Here is a 24925-nt window from a genome sequence, read left to right as displayed (position 1 = left end):
TGGTGAATGATACAATGATATTTTAATATAGTGCGGTTCCAATAATGCCAAACATTCAGATGTTTTACCCGTCAAAGCCGGAGCACCGTCGGTGCATCCGTTATCCAATTTTGTCCATTCTATGTGGTTTTTCTCGACGCACAACTTCAGAGTTTCAAACAGATCATTTTCTTTGGTAGTCGCATGCATCGATTCAAGTCCTCGAAGTTCATCAATGGCTTCAGAATTATCGCTTATTGCTCGAACAAAAACTGCGACCTGAGTTGTATCAGAAATGTTAGTGGATTCGTAACTTTTCGCACTTTTCGTAACATTTCGCATTTTAGTCATACCGGAAAAATACGACAGGGGACCAGTCTAATTATTGGATTAAAGATATTTGTGTACCAGCCTAACCAAGGATAGTAAATAATAACGTCACTTCCTTATAATGGCAGCCTCCATTGCAAGCATGGCTCAAAGGAAAAGGTAGGTTGTTTGCATCGTGTATTTTACGATTATCTCGTGGTTAACGATAACAAAAAATGCAAAAATTAACAAATAATACAGCGTAACTATATTTTAGTCGATATATGTGTTTCTTTTGTGCAGTTAATTATGCACTTGCAGTATATTTACAAAAAATTCGATGTCGTTTTATGATGGTATGTAGGCTTAAAATATTGTTGTTGTATTTTTGTTTTCGGGTTTAACGCAGTTTTTCAGTACATGACTGGTTATACATGGCGGCGTTCCATGAATTTCCACAGGTCGGTCTGGTAACTGCTTGTGTGCCATCGTCTTTTCTCTGAGGTCTAAATAGTGCTGATGATTGACAGGATGTTCATCCTTTTTGAAGATAACTTCAAGATAATTGAGTAAAACCTGCAAGTCTTCCCGCCCATAGTTCATCACAGCTGTCCTCTCATAAGAAAAGTGCATGTTGTCACTGACAAAAACACTGGTGGAATTTTCATCTTGTGCCAGTTTGGGATATTGTTTACAATAACGATAACTCATCTTTCCGTCTAAGTCAGTAAATTAAATACAAGCAGAGAGAGAGCTCATTAATTAGTTAGTGTAAATATTTCTTTTTAAACGCAATATCGTGGCAGTTAACCATCAGTATAATCGAGTTTAAAATTAAAGAATCATTACTGTCATTTAACCAGGTTATAAAGGTAACCAATACTAATGTCCACAAAGTTTCTCGCAGTAATTTAATTATATTTACTCGCTGGATTAAAATACGAGTGAGCCATTCATGAGGATCTGGCTTGAGTAAAAGATATTAAAACAAAGCTGCTTAAACACTGCTAATTATTCATACTGGCTTTGTTTTGTTTGGTATGCAGGAAAATAATAATAGAACATGCATGTATAAAGCAGATATCATTGATGACTGATAGGTGTGATTCAGTATGTAAATGAAAACATGGATAAGGGTTCAATGATGCATTCTTTATGCCCAGAGGACATGAATGGTAAATAAAGTGAATAAAGATTGAAAATACAAACTTGCCTGACTTTTTAAAATAGGAAAAAAGCACTTGTCTTGGACTAGCAACTTGGAAAAGAGGACTTGCATGACTTTGAAAATGGGTAGTCTGGGCTGTCAGGCAATGAGATTTGATCAGCCCTTGACTTTTGTCCCTGACTGAGGGTTGTGGAGTGAGTTTTTGCGTACCTGACTTTTGTCAGATGATGATTGCAATTAAGGGTTGTGAAGAGATATTTGTCATGATTCTAAGTAGCAAACAATGTTAACTAGAATTTGAGTTCAAAGCTGGTGGAATTTGCATGGAGCATTCTTTTGCAACTTAGGTCAAGTTGGGATGTTTATAAAGGGACATGGTGAACAAATATTTATTCGTGTTTAAAGATCAGTATATGGAATAACTTACTGTTGTGTTCAGATATAATTTAAGAGGAATGATTTATTAAAGTTAATCCTTAAAATTATTAAGTAATGATCTGGTGTCCGCATCAGATGCGGGAGGTTGTGGGTTTGATCCCTGGCGAAGTCATACCAAAGACTTACAAAAATGCTACTAACCTCGCTTGCTGCTCAGCATTAAGAGGTTAGTGTTAGGACTGGTCTGCCTGGTCAGAGAATGTGACTGGGTGGGACATCATGCTACATGTCTGTGGCATGATGCCCCAGTGCTAGGCATCACTATAAACTGCCATACTGCAGACATTGTAGCGATATGACTGAATTTTTTTTAAAGTTCTGTTAAAAATCCAAATCACAGACATACACAAAATTATTAAGTGCTCATTAACATTACTTTGGACTTAATGAGAACTCAGTCAAAGACATTTGGATTGTATTGTTTTGATACATCAGGACATTCAAGACTATTGTAATTTTTGGGAACATTCTTTACTTTTGGAATTGTGATAGGACATTTAGGATTATTTGGAATTTAATTCACAGTAATGTCTCTTATATTTTCACTTTATAACTTGGAGAGATAAATAATTTGTTGATTTTACTAAACTTGTTGGGTTTTGATTCTTTCTCTTACATTGATTTAAACTGAGAGTTGCTACAACCTAAAAAGAAAATGAAAACAGATGCATCATTCACTTAATGACCTTCACTTTTTCTGCAATATTAGAATGATAAGTGTCTCTAAAAAGATGGAAAAAACTGCTTTTCCTTATGTATTAAGAAGATGATTTATTTTAGAAAATAAAGTGTTTTCTCAATTTTGATAGTGATCCACAGTGTTGATAATCCTTATTTTTAAATAACCAACCCTCATGAACATCTACATTTTTGGGTGTGGGGTGTGTGTGATTTGGATTTTTAACATAGTTTTTTTTTAAAAAATTAAGTAATATCGCTACAATGTCTGCAGTATGGCAGTTTATACCATATTTGCTGGACTGTAAGAAGATACTTTTTAACCAGAAAATATTAGCTTCATCTTATACTCTGAATCGACTTGTACACAAGTTAATGTATAAAAACATATTTCATTTTGGGGAAGAGATCGTGTTTGAAAAAATATTGGACTCCAGATAATTTTACACAATTAGATGATCATCAGTATGAAAAAATAACATCAGATGTAATTTCACTTAAGCAGCATGCATTTGTAATATATGTTGTTTAAATTTGATATGGGTGAATTAGAATTGACAATTTAGAAGATGAATAACCATGACAGAGACAGATATTTCATCACAATTGTCTTGCTACACTGCATGATCAAATACAAATTATGCCCCATTATGAGTGAGAGAGAGATGTATTTATGATTGTACAGTAATCTTTATTGTTCACTTACTTGATGACTGTGATCATACTCATGTCCAAAGTGCAGTACCATATTCCATTATCAATGAATACCACTAGGTAAGCAGTTTCTTATAGTTTTAGTTATCACTTTCATTGTTCAAGAATCATGTGGCTTTGTAGTAGCATGTACATGCTAATTAAGTATGCTACCGTTGTAGACAGGTTTTCCAAAGTTAATACCTGTTTGAGGTCAAGATTTGACAGAACAGATTAAATTAGTGAGGCTATCAATAGGAAAATGAGGCTAACCATGGGTATTATGAATATGGTACCATATAATACAAGGAAATCCTTGGTGGTTACTGGCGTGCATGTCGTAACCAGTGATATCTTTTGAACTTACAGCATGAGCAAAAATTTAAAAAAAATGATGCCTAAGTACAGGAAGAGTGTATGAACTTTAAAAAAATAATCTTATTTGTTGGGAATGAAGAGGTCATTATACATGCAAAGAAAATTAGACATCATGCGAAATCATCATTCTTGGGATTTAATCTAGTAAATGTGGTCTGTTGTGAATATTCAAACCCTGAAAGAGTATGGTATGTATTTTCATAGCTTACATTCACTATTTAATTTATTAATTTTTTTCTCTCTTTGACAAAAGCTTCAACTAAACAGTGGCAATATGGTGAAAAAGAAAAACAAACACAAAGACCTGGAATCTGTCTCTCTCACTATGATATACAATGGGCCACGTTTTATTTTGATCACAAATGCAAAAAGAAAAATGTGAGGGAATAACTATGCATCTATCTCTCTATATCTCGTCCTCCCAAAAATATGGGAAAAGCATTTTAGCATCTATAATGCAATTTCCCTATTGCTGATAATCTGAAATAACTTAGTGATACTTTTAATGTTTTTGAAATCAGAAGTTATTATAGTTCAATTCCACGCAGCATCACAAATTTTATCCTATCTGTAACTCAATATATTTTCAAGTCAGCATAATTATATGTACCTGAAAGTACATAATACATCTAAAACATTTCATGTGAAACATATTAAGTAGTTTTAGTACATTTATTGATCCAGACCAGAAAGGTTACTGAGTTACAGATAGGATAACATTTGTGATGCTTTGTGGAACAAAGTAAAAAACGACAAAGCTGAGGTATTGATCTGACTGCATCTTATATTCAGCATTGACTTATATCTGGATTAAGGTTGAAAAAATTTGCCAGATTTGCTCATTTGACTTACACTCAACATCAACATATAGGCTGGGCAAATACAATAGTGATGTCAAGCTCTTGAGCTTCATGCCGCAGACATGTAGCTTGATTTCTCATCCAGTCACGTTATCCTGACTAGTTCTGAGCACCTAGTGAGGTAGCTGTTAGTACCATTTTTATGTCTTTGGTATAACTTAGCTGGGGCTTCGAACCTGCACCCAAGGTGGACATTCTAACCACTTAGGCTAACGAGCGGCCAGCCTGCATTTTTTTTGTAAAATAAACCCCACTGCATCAGCTGCTTCACTTATGCAGACCTAATTTACTTATGATGGCATTGCTTGTTCTGTTTTAAATGATACATTAATATACATTATATTAAGTAAAATTCAGTTTTAGACCTGCATTCTGAAAGGCTTTTCTTTGTTTTTAAGGAAATTGGCTGATCTGAGTGTGGATGAGTTTATGTCGGGTGATTTTGACAGCAGTGATTCAGAGCCTTGGGAAAAGCCATCTTCAAAGAAAAAAGACAAGTATGTAAATTGATTGACTGTATGATCAGTGATGTTCACTGATGTTTAAATTTAATATAAGTACAGGTAACATCAAGTTGAGAGTTACTCGTGCTTGTGGAAATATGTTAAGTTTAACTTTGTGAAAATCTAGTGTATCAACTGCGCTAATCATGTTGCAGAAATAAAATGAATGAATATTATGAAAGGATTTCTGAATGGTATTTTGCATCACAGAGGTGATTTTATGATCTCTGTGGGGTTATAGACAGCTAAGAATGCTTTAACTTTAACCATACTAAACCTTGACTTGTGTTTGTTTTTATTCAGCTGTGCCATTTCCTTTTATTTGGACAATGAATGCTTAAGTATGTGATTTCTGACTCAAGTGAAAGTAACAGGACGATATTGTGATCACTGGAACTATCACTTTAAAATACACAAATATGTTTGGCATGGAGGTACTGTAATAAGTGAATGTAAACACAAATTGACGTTGCGATGTCGTGGAAAGTCTTTAATGGTGTCCAATATTAACATTGATAATATGTTACTTTCTTGTGATTTGTTTTGTAATACAAAATATTTTCCTTACTGGTGTGAATACAACATCTGCATGCTAAGGTATAAGATGGCCTTTTCCTTTAAGAATGATATATTTATCTATAGTTTCTGCTAAGATAAGTTGATATGACTGATTTTCAAATTCGTTTGGAATAAACTTGCTCATGAAATGCTGAATTGACATATTATTGATTAGAAGTAATTTTGTATATATTACCATTTTCAATTTCTGTCTGTCCAGCAGGAGATTCATTTATAAAATTGATGTACTTTCATCCAAATAATTTTTTGGGGAAAAAGAATCCATTTATATTTGCACTCTTTCTCAGCAGAGCAAGTTTTTTCCTATCCCCAGTAACCAAAGATAGTGTGGGACATAAACAGAACTCTGTTATCTTTAAGTAGCAGCAGTCCTTCTGGTTCCCAAATTTATTTCCTGGTATCATTTTTTTCCAGTGCTTTAATCTTTTTTCTTGACACCCTAGTTTGCTTTCAACAAACAAAATATGTGCAGTGTATATAGAACTATACAGTACTGTAAGTTAACTTGTAAAATATTAGTATGGTCGCACTGAAGTAGCAAACATTGTATTCTTAGAGAGGTTCTGACGGAGTTCATATTTTTGTCTGGTATAAATAGACTCAGACTAGATTATATTATGTACCAGGTAGTCAGTTTTAACCAATACATGTATGAGACATAGCTGCCAACCCTCACGAATTTGGTGTGAATTTCATGGCTTTTTCAGCGATTCACGGATTCACGCCGTAAGCCAAAAATTCACTAATTTTCCAATCCTCAATTATTTTAAATCTTTAATAAAATAACCGATTTCCCGTTAAGCGCTAGTCGTGATATTCGCAGTTGCCGAAACAGTCCGTTACTGCTGGTCACTATATTAGTAGATCTACAGCCGATTAGTACAGTTGGCCCGGTAGCAAGCATTTTAGCCTATTTTAATCTATATGTATAAGAATAGTTTTACAAATGCTTTTGAGAGAAACTGGGGCCTAACCGGAAATTTGCTCCGTGCATGCGTCAAAACACTGATTTGAGTTACCGTTCAGGATCGCATGTAAGATCTTGAAAATGTCTTCACCACCAAGGAAAAAGAAATGTACTACTCATAAAGTGAAGTTTAATTTGGAATATATCAAAAATTGGCCGTGCATTCTGCCATTAAACATTGATATTCATTCATGCTTTTTGCACTCAGTGTGCCATCACAGAGACGATGTGAGGAAGAATGTCGGTTGCAAAAAACACGTAGAAGTTGGGAAAATTAAGAATTTGCAGATTTCAGCTCTGGAATATTTTAAACGATTGGCGGAAGACCTGCAGGCTACCAACACTGAAGCATTATTTGTGAGTTTTCCTGTTGAACACAATCTACCTTTATCAGCTGGAGACCATGCTAAACATTTGTTCTGACAAATGTTCCCGGACTCGAAAATCGCTTCCAAATTTTCCTGTGGAAGAACCAAAAATGCTGCAGATCCAGTGCATTCTTCACAGCAACAGTGACAGTGAAAGAGTATTTTCTTTAGTGAGGAAAAATAAGACAGACTTTATGGCTTCCTTAGCTGCAGAAAATTTGTCAGCAATTTTAGTCCCCAAGATCAACCAGCAGGCAAGAAGTTGGAACTGTTTAGAAAACAAATTTACGATCAAGCAGTTGAGGAAGTTCAAGTCTGCCACAGTATCATGTCTTGATAAATAACTATTTCTGCATATATGTAGTGTTTTATTTTTATTTTGCGAATTTGATATAGTGCACTATTGACGGTCGGAATGGATGGAGTGGTCAGAATGGATGGAGTTATCATCATGGTATTTTTCACGAATTCATGTCCAAATTCACGACTTTTTATCCCTATTTTCACTAATTGTGAGCCTGGAAGGTTGGCAGCTATGATGAGATAGTTAAGTGATGTACCAGGTATTAAGTTTTAATCAATACGTGTATGAGATAGTTTTGTGATGTACCAGGTGTTCAGTTTTAATCAGTACATGTATTGGATAATTTCAGAAAGAAGAAGAAAGGGATAGTTACTGGCCACAAGAAGTCACTTCAGAAACTGAAGGACTCAGATCCAGAATTTTATCAATTTCTGCAGGATCAGGACAAAAGTCTGCTAGATTTTGGTGCATCAGATGAAGACAAGGAAGAGGAGGGTGAGGAGAGTGGTAAGTTAATCAGATTAATATTAGTAATACAATTTGACTTCTAAAACACACAAGATAATTTTTTGTGTCTCATTCCTGTGTAGCTGAAAACAGAAGTTATATTTGGTTATCTTCCCACAGAGAAAATTATTCTCATTTAGTGGATATATAGTGACGGTTTTTTGTAGATATATTGATCAATCATGCCCCTTCATCAGTTCCCAGCATCAGGGTTGGAAAATAGGAAATAAACTATGATTGAAAAGCATTAACTGTTGGATCGAATGGGATTTATTTGCTCCTTTCCCTAAGGAATGTCTTTTTATTCCGAATTTAATAGTGAAGGACAAGTGGGATCAAATGTCTTGCTTGTGTAAGGAGCTCTTTCGATAATATGTGTAAACGCTATACTCCTTTTAGTTTGAAAACATTGGAACTGAAAATGCTTAAGTCTCTGCCTTTATCTTCTGGTGTTTTTGCACACACACCATTATAAAGAAAAAAGACTAATTATTCATAATGTTCATTACCATTTTTTTAATTATTTTTATGGGACTTCTTTAAATGTCTCCTCAGTTTGTATTCTTGTTTACAATTCAGCAACAATATCAATACCTATTTTGTACCTCGAAAAAATTATTTTATGCAGGCAAAGAACATGCATTGGACACAGTTTGTTACATTACCATGATATCACATTATGTTGATCATAACACTAAAGAAATTTAAGTAGGAAGCCAGCTGGACTTTCTGCTTTGAAAACTGGTGGTCCTTCTGGCTGATAGAAAGTCCTGTTCATTTATGGTTATACTTACTGAAAAAATGTGTCATCTATACAATAAAATAAAACCTGCATACAAGATTGTTATTTTATTACAGCTTATATTAAATTCTTCAACAGTTTATATGCTTTGTTTTGTAATGCTGACAAATCTTGTGTGGGGTATTTATCAACATCACTGATGCACCATCCATTCCCATTGCAACAATCATTTTCATCCAATCATTCCCATATCTCTTTGACATGAGGCCCACTTTATAGCACGACTGATGGTTTCATTGTCTCCCTTGGGTACACTGTTTATACCAATAAAATGAGATTAAACCTAAGAAGAAATACTAAATTATTGAATTGGTTTACAATGTTATAAATGGAATGGATCTGAATTGAAATTTATGCTTTAATAGTTTAATTCAATAATATAAAATGAATGTAACATTTACCTTGCACTCGAAAGAATGTATACAATTTTTGCCTTCTTCGATGTATAAGTGAAAGCTATCACTAATAACTGTCAAAAACTGACTGGAGGGAATGACATGGTCCTGTTCTCATCTACGAGTATCGGCAATAGCCATGAAATTTTTTCAAGAATATTTGTCTATCAGATAGGTACTGCCTATTCCAAACCAGTTGCCTTGTTCAATTTGAATAACTTCACATAGTACATTGGTGTCCGTGTTTTGCCACAAAATGAGCATTTCTAATGATGACACGTAGTTTTTCAAACGCTGCCTTATTCAGCAACATATCAGACTTCTCGTCTTCAGAACAACCTGTGGCAGCCTACTCAGCTTCCTTACTTAAACTATTCCCTTTTTTTGGCTTTCTGATGAGTCATGGGTTCTGACTGTACCAGTTTTAAAGTTTTTGCAGCCAACTACAGAAAGACATTATCAAGATTTTTTTAAACACACATAACCACATAATAAAAAGTCAATCGCTTAAACGCTTGATGCTGTTAAATGATTAACAAAGTAAATGCCCAAATTATATTTTATGGTAGGTACCCAAACAACAATAATAATTTGGTTTAAATGGCGGCACTATCTTTTTGTTTTGTTTTAACTTTGTTTCACTTTCGATATTTTTTTTAGTGTTTGACATGTTTATAATTATAAGAAAGATTTATACAATGCAATAACAATGGATAGATATATTTTTTTAATATACACAATTTTAAATAGCAGGCCTGATGGACTACTCAACTTTTGGTAAGTGGTGGTCTTTTTGAAAATCAGTGGACCTATGTTAGTGTTGAACCCTGTCACATGTGTCCCAGCATGTTTTGCTCACTACGTGTGGTTATACCAATTTTATACTACCTATACTTGTACTAAGTACATGATGGCTCAGGCAGAAGTTATTTCCCTTTGATGAAAGAATTATTCTGCGATGCCTCTATGAAGAATGATACACTTCATTGTTTAAAAATTTTTCACCAGCTGAGACCAAAAATAGTAAATTGACTCACCACTAATGCACGTGTATCTGAACTACAATTGACATGGGCCTCTAAAGAAAAGGATCTCTTTATTTACACGCTTGAATATATGTTTTCCACAATATATATGATATTATCTGCAAGAACAAACTTAAAGACCTAATAATGTTTCCTACCTTAAATATTTTCAGCATGTTTTTTATGTTTTCTAATTTCATGGTGTTTTGTAATCTTATCGTTATATATGTTTTGTTTTTATGTTATAGGTGTTGTCTAATGTTGTAAAGTGCTTAGTGCTTCTAAAGATTAGGTGCTATACAAAATCCTCACTATTATTATTATTTTTGTTATCTACATGTACATGACTCTAACTTGATCATACATACCAATCCATATGTAATGTTGTTTAGTTGCTGACTAAATATGGATTTGGTTTAAGGTTTGTATGTGTTTTTCTCCAGTTTTCAAAATATCCAAGCCAATAATTACACTATGTCATGTCAGCTAAAACCATGAGCATACAGTTTCCTGAAATCATGTGCCATCCCATATTTAGACAAAGAGAATTAACTCTTCAGAGCTAATTGCGTGACATTTATAGAGTTATCTTGAGTTTAATGAACTTGTCCTTTCTTTGGTTTGGGATGTATATAAAAAATTCTTAGATGAAGGATTTTTAATAAGGAGTAATTTATAACAAAATTCTTACTGCAGATGGAGATGTAGAGGATGAAGTGATTTCAGAATCAGATGGAGAAGATGAAGGGTCAGATGGTGGGGAAGATGAAAAGGACAAAAATTCCAAGAATAAGGAGGAAGATGATGACGTTGACTTTGATATGTCTGATTCAGATTCTGATGATGAAGATGAGAATATTCATCAACGTCCTGCTGAGCTGGAGGTGGCCATGAGCTCTTTATTTCACATTTAGTAGTAGAAGGATGCTTTAATCAATTGCAGTCTTGTGTTTGTTGAAATATTTTATTTTTAGATTGAAAGTACTGTAGTATTGTACATGAATTAACTTTTCAAACAGATTGGACACAGAATTTTAAATCCTTACAATGTGAAAGCAAAGCAGTATGTAATATTAATTACAGACGGAATAAAAGCAATATATAATATATTAATTACAATGGGAATAAAAGCAATATGTAACATTAATTACAGTGAATAAAAGCAATATGTAATATATTAATTACAATGGGAATAAAAGCAATATGTAACATTAATGACAGTGTGAATAAAAGCAATATGTAACATTAATTACAGTGTGAATAAAAGCAATATGTAACATTAATTACAGTGTAAATAAAAGCAATTTGTAATATATTAATTACAATGTGAATAAAAGCAATATGTAACATTAATGACAGTGTGAATAAAAGCAATATGTAACATTAATTACAGTGTGAATAAAAGCAATATGTAACATTAATTACAGTGTGAATAAAAGCAATATGTAATATATTAATTACAATGTGAATAAAAGCAATATGTAACATTAATGACAGTGTGAATAAAAGCAATATGTAACATTAATTACAGTGTGAATAAAAGCAATATGTAACATTAATGACAGTGTGAATAAAAGCAATATGTAACATTAATTACAATGTGAATAAAAACAATATGTAACATTAATTACAGTATGAATAAAAGCAATATGTAACTTTAAATACAATGTGAATAAAAGCAATATGTAATATATTTATTAATTACAAACATTAATGACAGTGTGAATAAAGCAATATGTAAGATGTTAATTACAATGTAAAAGTTAAGCAATATGAAATATATTAATTACGGTGTGAATAATAGCAATATGACATATGTTAATTGCAATGTGAAAGATAAGCAGTATGTAAGATATTGGTTGCATGGTTTACCAAAAGCTACAGCTCAATAACTGCACACGTTTTGAAGGGAAATATGTTTGTAATATATAGATTAAAAAAGGACAAAACAACTGAAGATAATTATTTCATTTTCAGCATCTACATAAATAAATATAATATATAGTTAATTCCAAGGACATTAGTTTTATCAGCACATAAATAAATTGTATATTTAGTTGTTGGAAATTTAGTGTTTTATCTAGATGTCGCACTTGACTTAAAACTTTTGGTCAAAATGACTGCTATGTTCTCACTACAGAGGGTGGAGTGATAAGAAAACATAGATTAGTGCATCAGAGGTAACATTTTGTAATGGCAAAACAGCTGGTGTGTTTTTATTTCAGAATCTTAATTAGTAATAATGTACTCATTTATGAAATAATAAAACTCTCTATCTTGAATCTGACAGACTACTGCAAAACAACTTTATTAATAGCAGTTGGTGGTAACCTTGGAAGTAGGTAACTGTTCTCAAAAATAGTTGACTAATGCTGGTTCATAGCCTATCATCCCATCCCACTATGTTTTCAGGCAAAATATTACATTGTTTAGTTATTCCGTTCTTAGTCTTTAATTTTGAAACTTTAAGAATGCAGTATTTTATTTTTTTGTTTATAAAACCTTGATTCACTTACTTTTAAAGTTCACATTTATATGGTTTGTGATACAGTTGGAACTTGGTACATATCTGATGGTACCATAAACTACTAAATTAGCATGAATGTTGATTTCAAAGCATTTTCTTCTTGGTAATTTTACACTTATAAATTTGAGTTTTATTACTACAAATTATGCAAGGTTCACTGAATATTAATGGGTTAAGATAGGGAGATAGTTGGGAAAGGGTGCATGCCAAAGTAAAGTCAACTTTACTTTTCTGTTATTTTGATCAAACATTGAATGTGCAAGGGGCTACTATTTTGCCCAGATTGCTCCTGTGCATGATCCCTGTTTACATGCATCATACTTGAGAAACATTTTTTTAAAATGTAATCTTGTTTACGGGTAGAAGTTCAAGCTTTACAGAATTATGTTGGATATCTCAATAAAAGTTTTAAAATGTTCTTTGTAATTGTCTTGTTTTATATGCAAATAATGGGTTGAATCATACATCATTCAAGTTTTTCTACATTTGTAGTGCTGTGCATATTTATAAGTCATAAAAATCAGTCTTTCTAATCTTAAAGAAATGAAACCATAAAATGACCAATGGTCACTTGCTTGTTATGCAGGTATCATGCATAGAAAAGAATTCATATCATAATATTTATATCATCAAACCGATTTTTGTTTTATTTTCTAAAGGTGATGAGTGGAAGCAGTGATGAAGAGGAAGGTAACAAAGGAGCAGGGAAAGAGAAGCAGAAGGGAAAGTCACGCCGCAGACTTGTTACTACAGCAATGATAAAAGACTGGACACAGAGATTCAAGGTATTTGGCCAATATTCTTTTTGTTTTTCCCTGAGCTTTTTACTTTATATAAGAGAATTAAAAAATTTGGGTTTCAGAAACCATCCAATGCAGGGCTTGAATTTAGCTCAAATTTCATTATAGCCAGAAGGACTAGTATACCGAGCAATTTACTAGTCCTGTCCACAAAACAATGTCACACACTTGTATTGAGATTAACGACAATTTTATTTCATAAATAGCATATCATGTTGAATGCAGAGGTACAGAAGTATAAATCCCACTTCAAATCATCAATCAGTCAATTCACATTTCTTGTTTCTTAAGATACTCTGGATCCAGGTGTCTTTTCTTGCCCTCCACCTGCACTCTGGGTCCATATGGGGTTTGTTCTGATCTCCTTGCCTGTCTTCCTATAAACATAAACATTCCACAAAAGTATTGCTGGTAATGGATCATATTTTGGAATATCATTTGTATGGAACATTATAAAGAGTATTTCGGACAGAACCCAAGGTCGCAAAAATGATCTCCAGTCACTCTTTTGAGAAACCCCTCTCATCATCAGCAGAGTGGGCTGGGATTGTCAGGATAAGGTCAATCAATGCCAGAATATTCTTGTGGTCATCAGAGTGGGCTGGGATTGTCAGGATAAGGTCAATCAATGCCAGAATATTCTTGCGGTCAGCAGCACATGATTTTACAACTGTGGGCCAAGTCAAAGCATAGATGTCTTTGTAACTGCATGATAACAGAATACATTAAGAAAATATTAATCTGAATAAATTTACATAAAGAAAAATGTAATGTCAGTACTTAAATAAGTTTATATTGTTTTTAAAAAACTTTATTTCTTTAAATGGTTACCTTTTGTAATCCCAATACTATGCTAAATAAAGAATTTTTAAATCTGGCATCAGTGATGTTTCTTGTATTTATTTTTAAATATTTGAATATACACCTATTTGCTGTAGACTAAACTCTTTAATATCTCCCTTTCCAATATCACTGCACCAGCATCCACACCTGCACTGACAAGCACTGGCCAGAAATGCTCCACCAAAATTGCCACGCCATCATTGCCAAAGTCTGTATTAAACCAAAAAGTTGCATTTTAAGAAAATAATTTAGTGCTGAAGAAATAATATGTCTGTAACATTTGGACAACATCTGCACATTTTTTGTTTTGGAACTAAATTACTACATAAATAAATATATAAATATATGAAAATGGGCAAAACATCAACTGTCTGATGAAAACAGTAATTAGAGATTACCTGAACTGTCTAGTGAACCTGTCCATATCTTGAAATCTGCTATCCTGCATGCATCTATAACACCATCATGAGCATCACTAAATCTGTTTTCATGACATGAGATTAAGGATGTTGTCACTTCCTTTCTGGTCCTTTGGATCAAATCATCTTCACCAAAGTCTACACCTGTCAGCATAGAAATACTGCCAAGCTAAGTCGAGGGCCATCCCTGTAAAATATGCAGGGGTAAGAACAACATACTTGACTGTTGTAATGCAAATATAAAAGTGTGTTATGACAATTTATATTCTTAGAACAGCTGGAATGACATGAGTATTAAAACCATAAATGATTGTATTTACCTAATGATGCGTTGTAATTTATTGATTACAAAATTGCAATTACAATATGTAAAGATCACTATAATAAACATTCTGCGAGACAAACTGTAAAATTATTTATTATGCATATATTCCAACTCCGCTTGGCATCACTTGTGATACATCTAAAGCACAAATGACCTCTTTAAATTACTTCTGTTGAGGGGACTGTTGTGGTAGTAATAATACAGTCCCATCTTTGTGTAATGGGAAGTTTTTGTCACTACATCTTTATATGCCAACTCAAGCCAGTGTGCAAAGCAGTGAATACCATGTAAAGCTGGTTGGATGTTTTTCAGTTTAGATTAGTGTATCCCCTAGGGGTGCAAGGCAGAGTAAAAAAAACAAACTTTGCTATCAAAACTGGGGGTCAAATAAAAAAATTGGGGGTCTCTGAAGTGCAAATGAGGGTAAAGGGAAACGCTGGTTATGATACAAATCCACCATTTATGCCCATCATTACACTTGTTCTGTCACCACCAAATGCACCAATCTTTTTCTGCCAATCAGTGATTCCAGCATTATTCAGTGCAGTGCTTCACCTTCAGGATCTGTTCAGCATCTGCCTTCTCTTCAATATCAATTACTTGGAATGATGATATAATCTCTCCTCCTTTGCAAATTCTTAAATATACAATTTCCTCCTCCTGAAATGAACTGTCAGTACAACTGTCACACACTACTGCAAGGAACCTTGCTTCATTCACACCTTTGAAAAATTTCTGCTTCTCACTTTCAGCCATGTAGTGAGTAAATGTAACAACCATTTTATCATTCCTGTAAGACTCTCCAACATTATCTCCTTTCGTCTCATCCAGCTGACACATCCATACAGAATCTGAATTGTCTTCTGTTCTTTACAGTAGCATGCACATTTTTAAACAATGAGCCAATCAAACACATTCCGATTTAAACTTTCCAAGATCTTACCAGCGGTCGATTCTTCTGGTTGTATCTGCATATCTGCTTTTCTCCCTGAACTCTTTTTGTGTTGCCCACAGTTTTCATGTATGTTTACCAATTATATTTGAAAGTTTGAACAACTCGCAACAAAACTGGATGTTTTCTCTGTTTTTTGTGAATTCCATACACCAGTCACGCTGCATAATGTTCTTATCCTCATCATAATTCAGCCATTTTCTGTCTTTTGTCCATGTCTTATGAAATGTTCAATTATACTTATCCCTATCATAAGAACTATTCCTCTCTTTTATGTCATTTTCATTCAACTTTTGCTTTTGTTTCCGGTGGCAGAACACCTATAAAATGCCACTGTTTTCCTGTCTTATAATGAGGGAATTATGCCTCATTTTGAAATACGAGATGTTACAGTATAGCAGATGCAAATTATTTAAATTAGAAAAGGAATGGCACAGTGTCCATTATATAAGAAAGTCAGAGCAAGATACACATTTCAAAACGTGCCTTTGCCCTCCCCCCAATTAAATGGCCTCTCTCTAATAAAGATTTGACTAAAGCAGATGTTCTGCATGATCAAAGCACTGTTATAAAATATTAGCATCAGAAGATAATGTTAGTTTCAGCTTAGAAAAGGTGTTCCCATCAAACGAAGCCATCTGACTTGTGCATTGTATTTAACAGCTCCAATTACATTCTTATCATTAACAGCATAAGTTTGGTAATTGTTCCTTATTAAATGGACCTAAATGTATTGTTGAAATTAATAATAAGGCAGAACATTTTCAAATCTTAGATGCCCATACTCTGAGATTTTAATTCCCAACAAATGTACGGCATTCTGCTTGGATATTTCCACGTGTATTCAGTTATTTGTCCATTCTTGTAAGGGAAAAAATATAAAAACTATTCTTATCATCATAGAAAAAGTAGTTGAATGGAAAGGATGTGTCAATAATGTAATCATAATAAATTGATGTAATTCTTATAATTATTTCGATGCAGATGTAAAATGTTGAGTTTCCCATTTGTGACTGTAGGAGTGTTTTGGCTAGCGAGCAATAAAAACCTCAAACAAACAAACATGCAGACTAATTTCTTTGACTAGTTTTTGCCGTGTTCTTTTGTGTGGTATACTGCTTTGCAGTTTGTTACTGTGGTGAGTGAATAAAGAGTGATACCATGTAATTTTTCATTTAATTTGTTATCAGATTAATTAGGATCAATTACCAAACTTCATTTGTTAATGATGGGGCCATAATTGGCGCTGTTAAGTGAAATGAAAAAATTTGGATGGCTTCATGTTATAGAAATGCACATTTCTGAGGCAGAAATTGACTTCATCTTCTCAGGCTAATATTTTATGACTGTGTTTACAATGGCCACTGCTTTGAGTCTACAGAACATCAGGTGAAGTCAAGTCTTTATTAGGGAATGCCATGAACAAACACTGACTGTTGATAACCAAAACTTACTAGCCCATCGGACTATTAACATTATGAAAGTTACTAGTCCAACAGGAAATCTGCTAGTCTCAGTCTAGTGGACTGCTGCTAATTTAAAGTTCTGCAATGAAATGTTCAGCAGATGCAACTATTGGTCTCAGAATGCAATACACATTATTAGTCACCATTAGTGTAGTGCTCCTTATTTTTTAAAGATTTTGCCATTATCTGTTTTAAAAGGAAAGTTGGAGTTGATTAATATAAACGTCTTCATTTACAGGACAGCATATCCCCAAACCTGATTCACGAGGTCACTAGTGCTCTCAAAGCAGCCGTACAGCATGTTGCTGGTGAAGCAGGGACAACCAAGTACAGAGTAGAAGGCAGCAAAGGTAAATTTAATTTAAATGAATTTTGGTGACATGTGTGGTAACAAAATTGAACTGCAGGTTCACTGTCACCACAAAATAAATTATAGTTACTAGAAAAGTTTCAGTTTTTATTTTTTGGTTTTTATACAAGAAAAGTTTAATCAAAATATTAACATAAACTGCTTACGTCATTGTATCTGTTTTTCAGCATTTAATGCCATTATTCGACTATGCTTGATTGAAATAGCACCTGCCTTGCAAAAGATGCTTGACTTGCCTCCCACAAAGGATCTTCAAAAGCCAGTTCTTCCAAAAACAAAAAACAAGAAATGGAGGAAAGTTCACATTGATATCAAGAATTATTTGACCAATATTCTGCAGGTAACCAGTCTATTATATTTGTATGATGTCTTCATTTATAAATTATAACATTTCCTAGCTGGTTATTCATATAAAAGAATCAAAAGCAAATCAATACAAAACAAGTCTCACATTAGGTTAATCTTATTAAAATCAGTCCTACTTGAAGATCTGACAGACACTGATAAAAGTTTATGTTTTGGTGACCGTTTGAATTCCCAGTCCACTTATTTTAGTAGCCTGTTGTTAGTAATGATATGTTCCAAATGACACGTGTCACTTTCAGAAATTTGTGATTTGATTGGTGAACAACAAGGTCAGTAGAGCATGATCTCTTAATGTTATCCTTCAGTTCGCCATGTTGGACTGTGGAGATCTGATTTTAATTTGATTCTGATTAGATTGGAAAGTTGCTGTCCTTGGGTTCAAATGCATGAAATTGTTTCTGACATTTCACATTGTAGAGAAAGATTTCCAGTGCTAATTATGTTGTGCTGTGAAATGCAGTATCAGATGGTCAGAAAAGTGAAAATTGTATTTCCATCCATCTATTTGCTCAGTAGTCTACCATTTTGCTAATATGATACTGCGACATATTGGTATAGAATCCCATTCTACTGGGGATGCATTCCAGATGCATATATACACCACTCCAGTGGCCTAGTGTTAGAGCGTCCACCGCGGAAGGTCGTGGATTCGATCCCCGGCTGAGTCATTCCAAAGACTTACAAAAATTGTACTAACAGCTGCCTCGCTTGGTGCTCAGCATTAAGAGGTTAGTGTTAGGACTGGTTGGCCTGGTGTCGGGATAATGTGACAGGGTGGGACATCATGCTACATGTCTGCAGCATGATGCCCCAGTGCTAGACATCACTATAAACTGTCACACTGCAGACATTGTAGCAATATGACTGAAAAATTGTTAAAGCTACATTAAAAATCCAAATCACACACACACACACAGAGACACCACACACCAGATGCATATATATCTCAAAATTTTGAAGCAGCAAATCAGACATTAAATGAAATGCTATAAAAATCTAGGCATTCATTGATATTGTATTCATTTTTGCTTCTACTGGTCATAGACCAGAAGAACTGATGCATTGGCATTTCATCACTTTTTGATCCTGTGTCCAGCGTCTATTCGCAGAAGTTTTTATTGCTACTCCTCATGAACTACTGTGATTACTGCTAGGAATCTTTACATACACTATCATTCCAAGGTATAGTTGGTCCTAAATAAAAATGGTGACCCTCACACATCCAGTATGGCCACCGTGGTAGTCATCCTGAAAATCTTCTTTTTTCTTCACTACTCCTGAACAGATAGCCATATCAACATTGGGTTTTCACTGAAAGAGTTATTATGGTGCCTGGTTGGTCCTAAATGAAACTGGATTAGGCTGACTTTAACTATGGAAACCAGGTGGTGACCAGCTTGAAAATCTCATTATCACTACTCATCCTGAATGAATGTTTGTATTGACTTGTCTTTTTAATGGAAAGAATTCTTACGATGTGCAATAGGACCTGAATGAAAATAGTGCAGCTCTGATATCCATGGTTTCATGGTGTCAATCTTGATACCTTATCAGTCCTGCCTAATGAATGGTCTTATCAACATGAACACTTTGGCATTTAAAGCAAAATGTATATCATGAAGATAGGTGCTCTTGAATAAAAGTTGGTTTTCAGTTTCATAATGATCATTATTACTTCTTTTTTTTAAATTCAGGAGAGCAAGAAAATTACTTTGTGCCACACATGTTTTTATAATTTGATATGGCTATAGGAAAACAATGCAGCTGAAGATAAACATGTTGGATATCAAATACCATGCATTTGATTTAGGAGTTTTAATCAAAATCACCAGATATATTTTATGCCTAATAAATATACAGTATTCTAATTTGAATCAGTTAGAGTCTGAAGTAATGCTTTAATGCCTTAAACAAAACTGAATGTTTTAGGACTCTTAGCCATGTATAGAAAACTTTATCAACCTAACATATAAATGTACTTGCATTTGCTGTCTGTTGTTAGCTAAAAGAAAACACATTTGCTGAAAATAATTATTTATAATGATAGCTTTAAATTTTGACATTTAGTCATGGTCTTATTGGTAGAGAAATTTTTAATTTCTGTCTTCTGTTTGATGTTTATACTGAATAATCAACTTTGAATGAAGTAATGGTGTAGTTTATGTAACAAGCACTTCTAAGGTTTTTCAAGATGATTGCCTCTCTTAGCATGAACAAGCCATATGGAACTTGTTTTGACAAACATATGATTGTAACTGCACTTTTCCATTATTCAGTTGTGTTGCAGCTTAATTAGATACCTGCACACCAGAAACACTGCTCATCTGCAATCAGGTTTTCATACAAAGCAATTCATACTTATTTGAGAAAAATACATTTAAAAAAAGATTGATGGGGAATTTTCATTGATTTATATTTTAGGTTAGTGTTTTAATACAGCTTAGTGAATCCCACCATATATTGTTTTTAATTTCCTTTTTAGTTGATGACCCACCTGTCAGATGCAAGCATGGTGAATGTCATACTGAAACACATCCACGGGATGGTGGGATACTATGCTTGCTTTCCCAAGCTAACCAAACTTATGATGAAGGTATTTTGAGTCGTAGCATAGCCTCAGTTTCAAAAATTCAAAAAATATTGCATGTAATTTGTGACGATAACATTTTTCAGTGGATTACTGGCAACATACAACTTGTAATATCTATGTACTTGATAATATAAACAAAGGGTTTTTGCAAATTTATTTTTCTAGTATTTCTTTCTTTGCAAATATTTCTTGCTTGTAAAACATAGTGGTTTGTAGTATTTAATGAATACAGATTGTTGATAGCACTACTAGGCACGCTTGCCTCAGCAGATCCCTGTATGTGTGTGTTTGAGTCTCTGGTTTGTCCAGAGTATAAGTATGTGAGAAAGCTTTCCTGTAGTTGCCCTGGTTTTATTCTGAAATTTTCCTGTATCAGATATATTGACCCCCATGTATAGTCAGTCATTCATGTGCAGAAAAATGGTATTAAACCGACAAAAGCAATCAAGATAGATTGAACACAATGATTGATCCATATAAATTGGATACATTAATTGATCCATATAAATTGGATACATTAACTGATCCATATAAATTGGATACATTAATTGATCCATATAGATTAATACAGTAACTGATCCATACAGATTAAGAACTCAATGCAATTAGCAAGCAGTGTTTACATTTAATATGTTCAGAACCCATGAAGCTGTGAAGATGGTAACTAAATTGAAAATCAGTGGAATCGCTCCTTTGTTTGAGGCTGCCTCATATAGGAACCAATTTCAACCACTGAACTTCACATAAAACATTGTCAATGTAGCCAGTGAAAAATGTGTGAAAGATTTTTGCCGAGTTATTCAAGGCTTTGAGAACTCTAGACCTGTTTTATTTAAGGATTATTGACCCAACTAGCATTTGTGCATTGAGTTATGCAATGTTGATTCAGTGTCTTTTCTAAAAATCAGTGAAGTACGAGTTTCAGTACTCAGCTGTAATTAATGTATGTACACAGTGTTTCATTTGTCATTATGCTTCAAGCAGTAGTTTTAGTATTTTACAATCATGTTCATTGTAATTAAGGAAACAAGGATAAAATGAAACATACTTGAATGAGAATTTAATTTTTTTTAAAAGTTTTTTTAAAATGAAGAATTGATTTGAATAAGTTTTAAATCTAATTTTCATATACTCATATCCTTTATTATTCTTGCTTTCATTTTCAGTAGCGACGTGTTTGAATACCTTAGGCTTACTCCTTCGAATATGTTTCCCAATCACATTACATTATAAATATTAGCCTACTACCTCATGAATCCAGCCCTACTAAAAGATGAAAATCCTCTTATCCTGTATCTTTTAAGATAAAGGACAGTAACTCTGGCCCATTACCTCCCCTTGATACCACCATGTGTCACCAGTTTTTTGCTTTGCTGTGTGCAGAGACACATGCAGTGCATTAGCCTCTGATGATTCAGCCCTTTTTTGTGTTTCTATGGACCCATCCAACATTCATTCTGCATTTATAATGCAGATTTATCGATCTACTGCATGTTGTCTTGTTTAGGTTACAGTTTTTGCCAATATTTTGAGAGATTTATCACATGTCAGGACTTCGTCTTGTAGGACCACTGTCCCACCACACTATCGTTTACCTTAGCATAAATTTGTCTTTATTTGCTTACTCCATCTGCTACAGAGCTCTTAATAGTGAAATTCTGTAGTTCTGCTTGATAATTATACTTAATTTATACACATTTCATGCTGTTTTGATAGAAATATTACTAGCCAAGCATGCAGCAGAAGTTTTAAACAGGGCCATAGGTTTCTGATATGAAACTTCACAGATCTGTTAGTGTTTTTAGTGACTAGTAATTTAAGCATATTTCTAGTTCTGCTTTACATTATACGTTTTGTATCATTTCAGCATATATCAATTAAACATTCTACAGGCCACTTTAGAGCATGGAAGTTTACCATGACTGCGGTTTTGTTTATGTTATACATACATGGTTTCTGTTATGCAGCATCTATAACGTGTTTACGACAGTGTTTTGTATCAGCAACCTAGTAATTTCAACATATTACTAGTTTCTACTTAGGTGTGTTTCTTGTATCAGAGTATGGTAGCCTACTATGCATTGTTCTTCAGCTTAAAGTAGGACCTACGTTTATGATATGACATGTTTTATGGGTCTGCTAGTTATGGCAGCATTTTAGCGACCTTGTAATTTCAACCCATTACTAGATTCTGCTTTAGTTTGTGTCTTTTGTGTTATTTCTGCAGATCATTTAATCGATCTATTTGTAATTTCAAATCATGGAAGTCCATCATGACTCCTGGTTTATTATGTTATGTATACATTGTTTCTGATATACGGAGTCAATATGTAGTTTGGGCTGCTGAGTTTGGTGACTTATACTATTAGCTACTTAGTCACATAGGAATTTGCTAATCTAAGCTTTGTTTTCTCTCATCTTGTGTCATTTCACGAGGCATGTTTACTACACCCATGACATGCACGTACACGAAGATCGCCATGTTTGTCATTGTCAGGAAGGAACTAAATATGCTTGGACAGTTCATTAATGTGGGCCTTGACAGCTCATTAATGCGGGCCTTGACAGCTCATTAATGCGGGCCTTGACAGCTCATTAATTCGCCATTTTACGTCCACTTAATTAAGCAGTCTTGATCACACCCAGAATTTGATCATTCTCTTGTCATTGGGGCAATCCAGGCCTGCTGACAATTGGAATCTGCTGAAGAACCCCAGGCTACTGTCCTATGATATTTGACACATTCTGGAATCATGACAACATGTTTGTGTGGCGACCTATTTTACACAATATTGGTCTCCTTGGCTAATCTCCCTTATTTGTTTCCAAATGGATCCAGTTGTTTTTGGATTTTTTACATGGCTAGATTAAAACCCGTTCGAACTTCTAGCCAGCACATTGCTAAAGTCAATATCATACAGAACATGTTTACTGATAGCTTTAGCTTCAGCATGCAGGGTGAGAGGGTTTCATCTCCCTTTATACTCACTGGATTTCTCTTCAGTTCAGATTAGAGGGTTTGGTGGTTCTCGTACCATCAGGATTCGTAGCTCAGAGCACATTAATGTCTATTGGTAGTCAACCAGAGTCCATGCTCATTTTCTTCCATAGCCAGGTCGAGAACAGCAGCCATGCAAGACACATTTCAACATCACGGCAGTTGTAACATTGTGCATGATAAAGATCTGTCAGATCTGTTAGACAATTTTGATCTCTAGCAACCAATATCCATAACATTGTTTCCAAAATGGAATTTGTCTTGGGTTCTAATTTGGCTCAACTCAAGCAAGTTCAAACCTCTCGTTCATGCTTCGCTAAAGTTCCTACCATACAAAACATGCCTCCTGATAGCTTCAGCTTTCACATGCAGGGTCAGTGAGCTACATGCCCTTTCAGTTGACCTGAACTATCTTCTGTTCAGTTCGGATTCTTCGGCATTCCTCCTAACACAACCAGACCTAGTTGCCAAGAATCAGTTGCTGTCCATAGGTATCCAACGATTTGTCTTTCATCCTCTCTTTTCCATAGACAAGTCGAGTGGCAGCCATGCAAGATCCTCTCTGCACACTCAAGCACTACTTGAGACGCACAGAGAGAAGTTGTGGCGTGAGCAATGTCTCTTCTCATGTAGCTTATTGCTCTGAAGTTTCTAGCAATCTAACACAGGTTATCACGCTTTACGCCTTTTATTCCTGGCTGAACTGGGTCATATGCTTATTGTACTCTTACATCTCACCAGATTAGCGTAGCTTCACATATGTGCCCTCAAGTACCACTTGAGACACACAGACAAGTTGTGGCATGCGCAAACGTCAGTTCCTCTGTGTCGATTCCGGAAAACAAGGCATCACCCCTTAAGCCCTTAATCATGAAGATTACAGCTAACGAGATTAGAGCTATTTGTGCGAGCCTCATTTTCAAGTAAAATGTTTTGATTGTTGATATAATAGAAGCTGTTGAAGCATGCAGAGTCAACCTTCTTGAGTTTGTACCTCATAGATTTAGCATTGGAGAGACAACTGTTGGATCTGGTAGGGCCGGTGGCAGCAACACAGATGGTCACGCAGACCCAACTTGACCAATCTACACAGCCCATTAGCTTTGCTGGATTCGCCATTGAAAATTTTGGTTGGTGAGAAGATCTCAGCTTATCTTCTAAGCCATATATACAAATCCCCCCAGATCAAGGGATCTCGGGCTGTGTTGCTTGGATCAATAGGAGAATGGGTTATCTTTTGATATGGGGGAATCCAGTCACTCATCTTCAGAAGGATACCCAAGGTAGAGACTAGATGCTCAGCATCCCCTCCTCCT

The 24925-nt window shown here is 34.4% G+C and overlaps 1 protein-coding gene and 1 long non-coding RNA gene across 2 annotated transcripts in view; one reads left to right on the top strand and one right to left on the bottom strand.

The window, feature by feature from the left end:
* Positions 1-364: 364 nt before the first annotated feature.
* Positions 365-24925, top strand: part of LOC149781775 (nucleolar complex protein 2 homolog) — a 291740-nt gene continuing 267179 nt past the window's right edge. Inside the window, exons 1-8 of the mRNA XM_089935927.1 lie at positions 365-468; positions 4902-5000; positions 7574-7731; positions 10650-10837; positions 13140-13265; positions 17524-17635; positions 17823-17995; positions 20504-20614. Of these exons, the coding sequence (XP_089792053.1) occupies positions 431-468; positions 4902-5000; positions 7574-7731; positions 10650-10837; positions 13140-13265; positions 17524-17635; positions 17823-17995; positions 20504-20614 (1005 nt within the window). The 5' untranslated portion in view covers positions 365-430. The remainder of the gene's footprint in view (positions 469-4901; positions 5001-7573; positions 7732-10649; positions 10838-13139; positions 13266-17523; positions 17636-17822; positions 17996-20503; positions 20615-24925) is intronic.
* Positions 13281-14715, bottom strand: LOC149781778 (uncharacterized). The gene is made up of 2 exons (XR_016414782.1): positions 14522-14715; positions 13281-13985 (listed from the first exon to the last, which is right to left on the bottom strand). It is a non-coding gene; the product is annotated as an uncharacterized LOC149781778 (long non-coding RNA).

The sequence above is a fragment of the Sinohyriopsis cumingii genome, chromosome 15, assembly GCF_028554795.1.
Source record: "Sinohyriopsis cumingii isolate HCF-2022 chromosome 15, ASM2855479v2, whole genome shotgun sequence".
In the NCBI taxonomy this organism is placed as follows: domain Eukaryota; kingdom Metazoa; phylum Mollusca; class Bivalvia; order Unionida; family Unionidae; genus Sinohyriopsis; species Sinohyriopsis cumingii.
The sequence above is the reverse complement of the archived record's forward strand: the minus strand, read 5'-3'. Positions and strand labels throughout refer to the sequence as shown.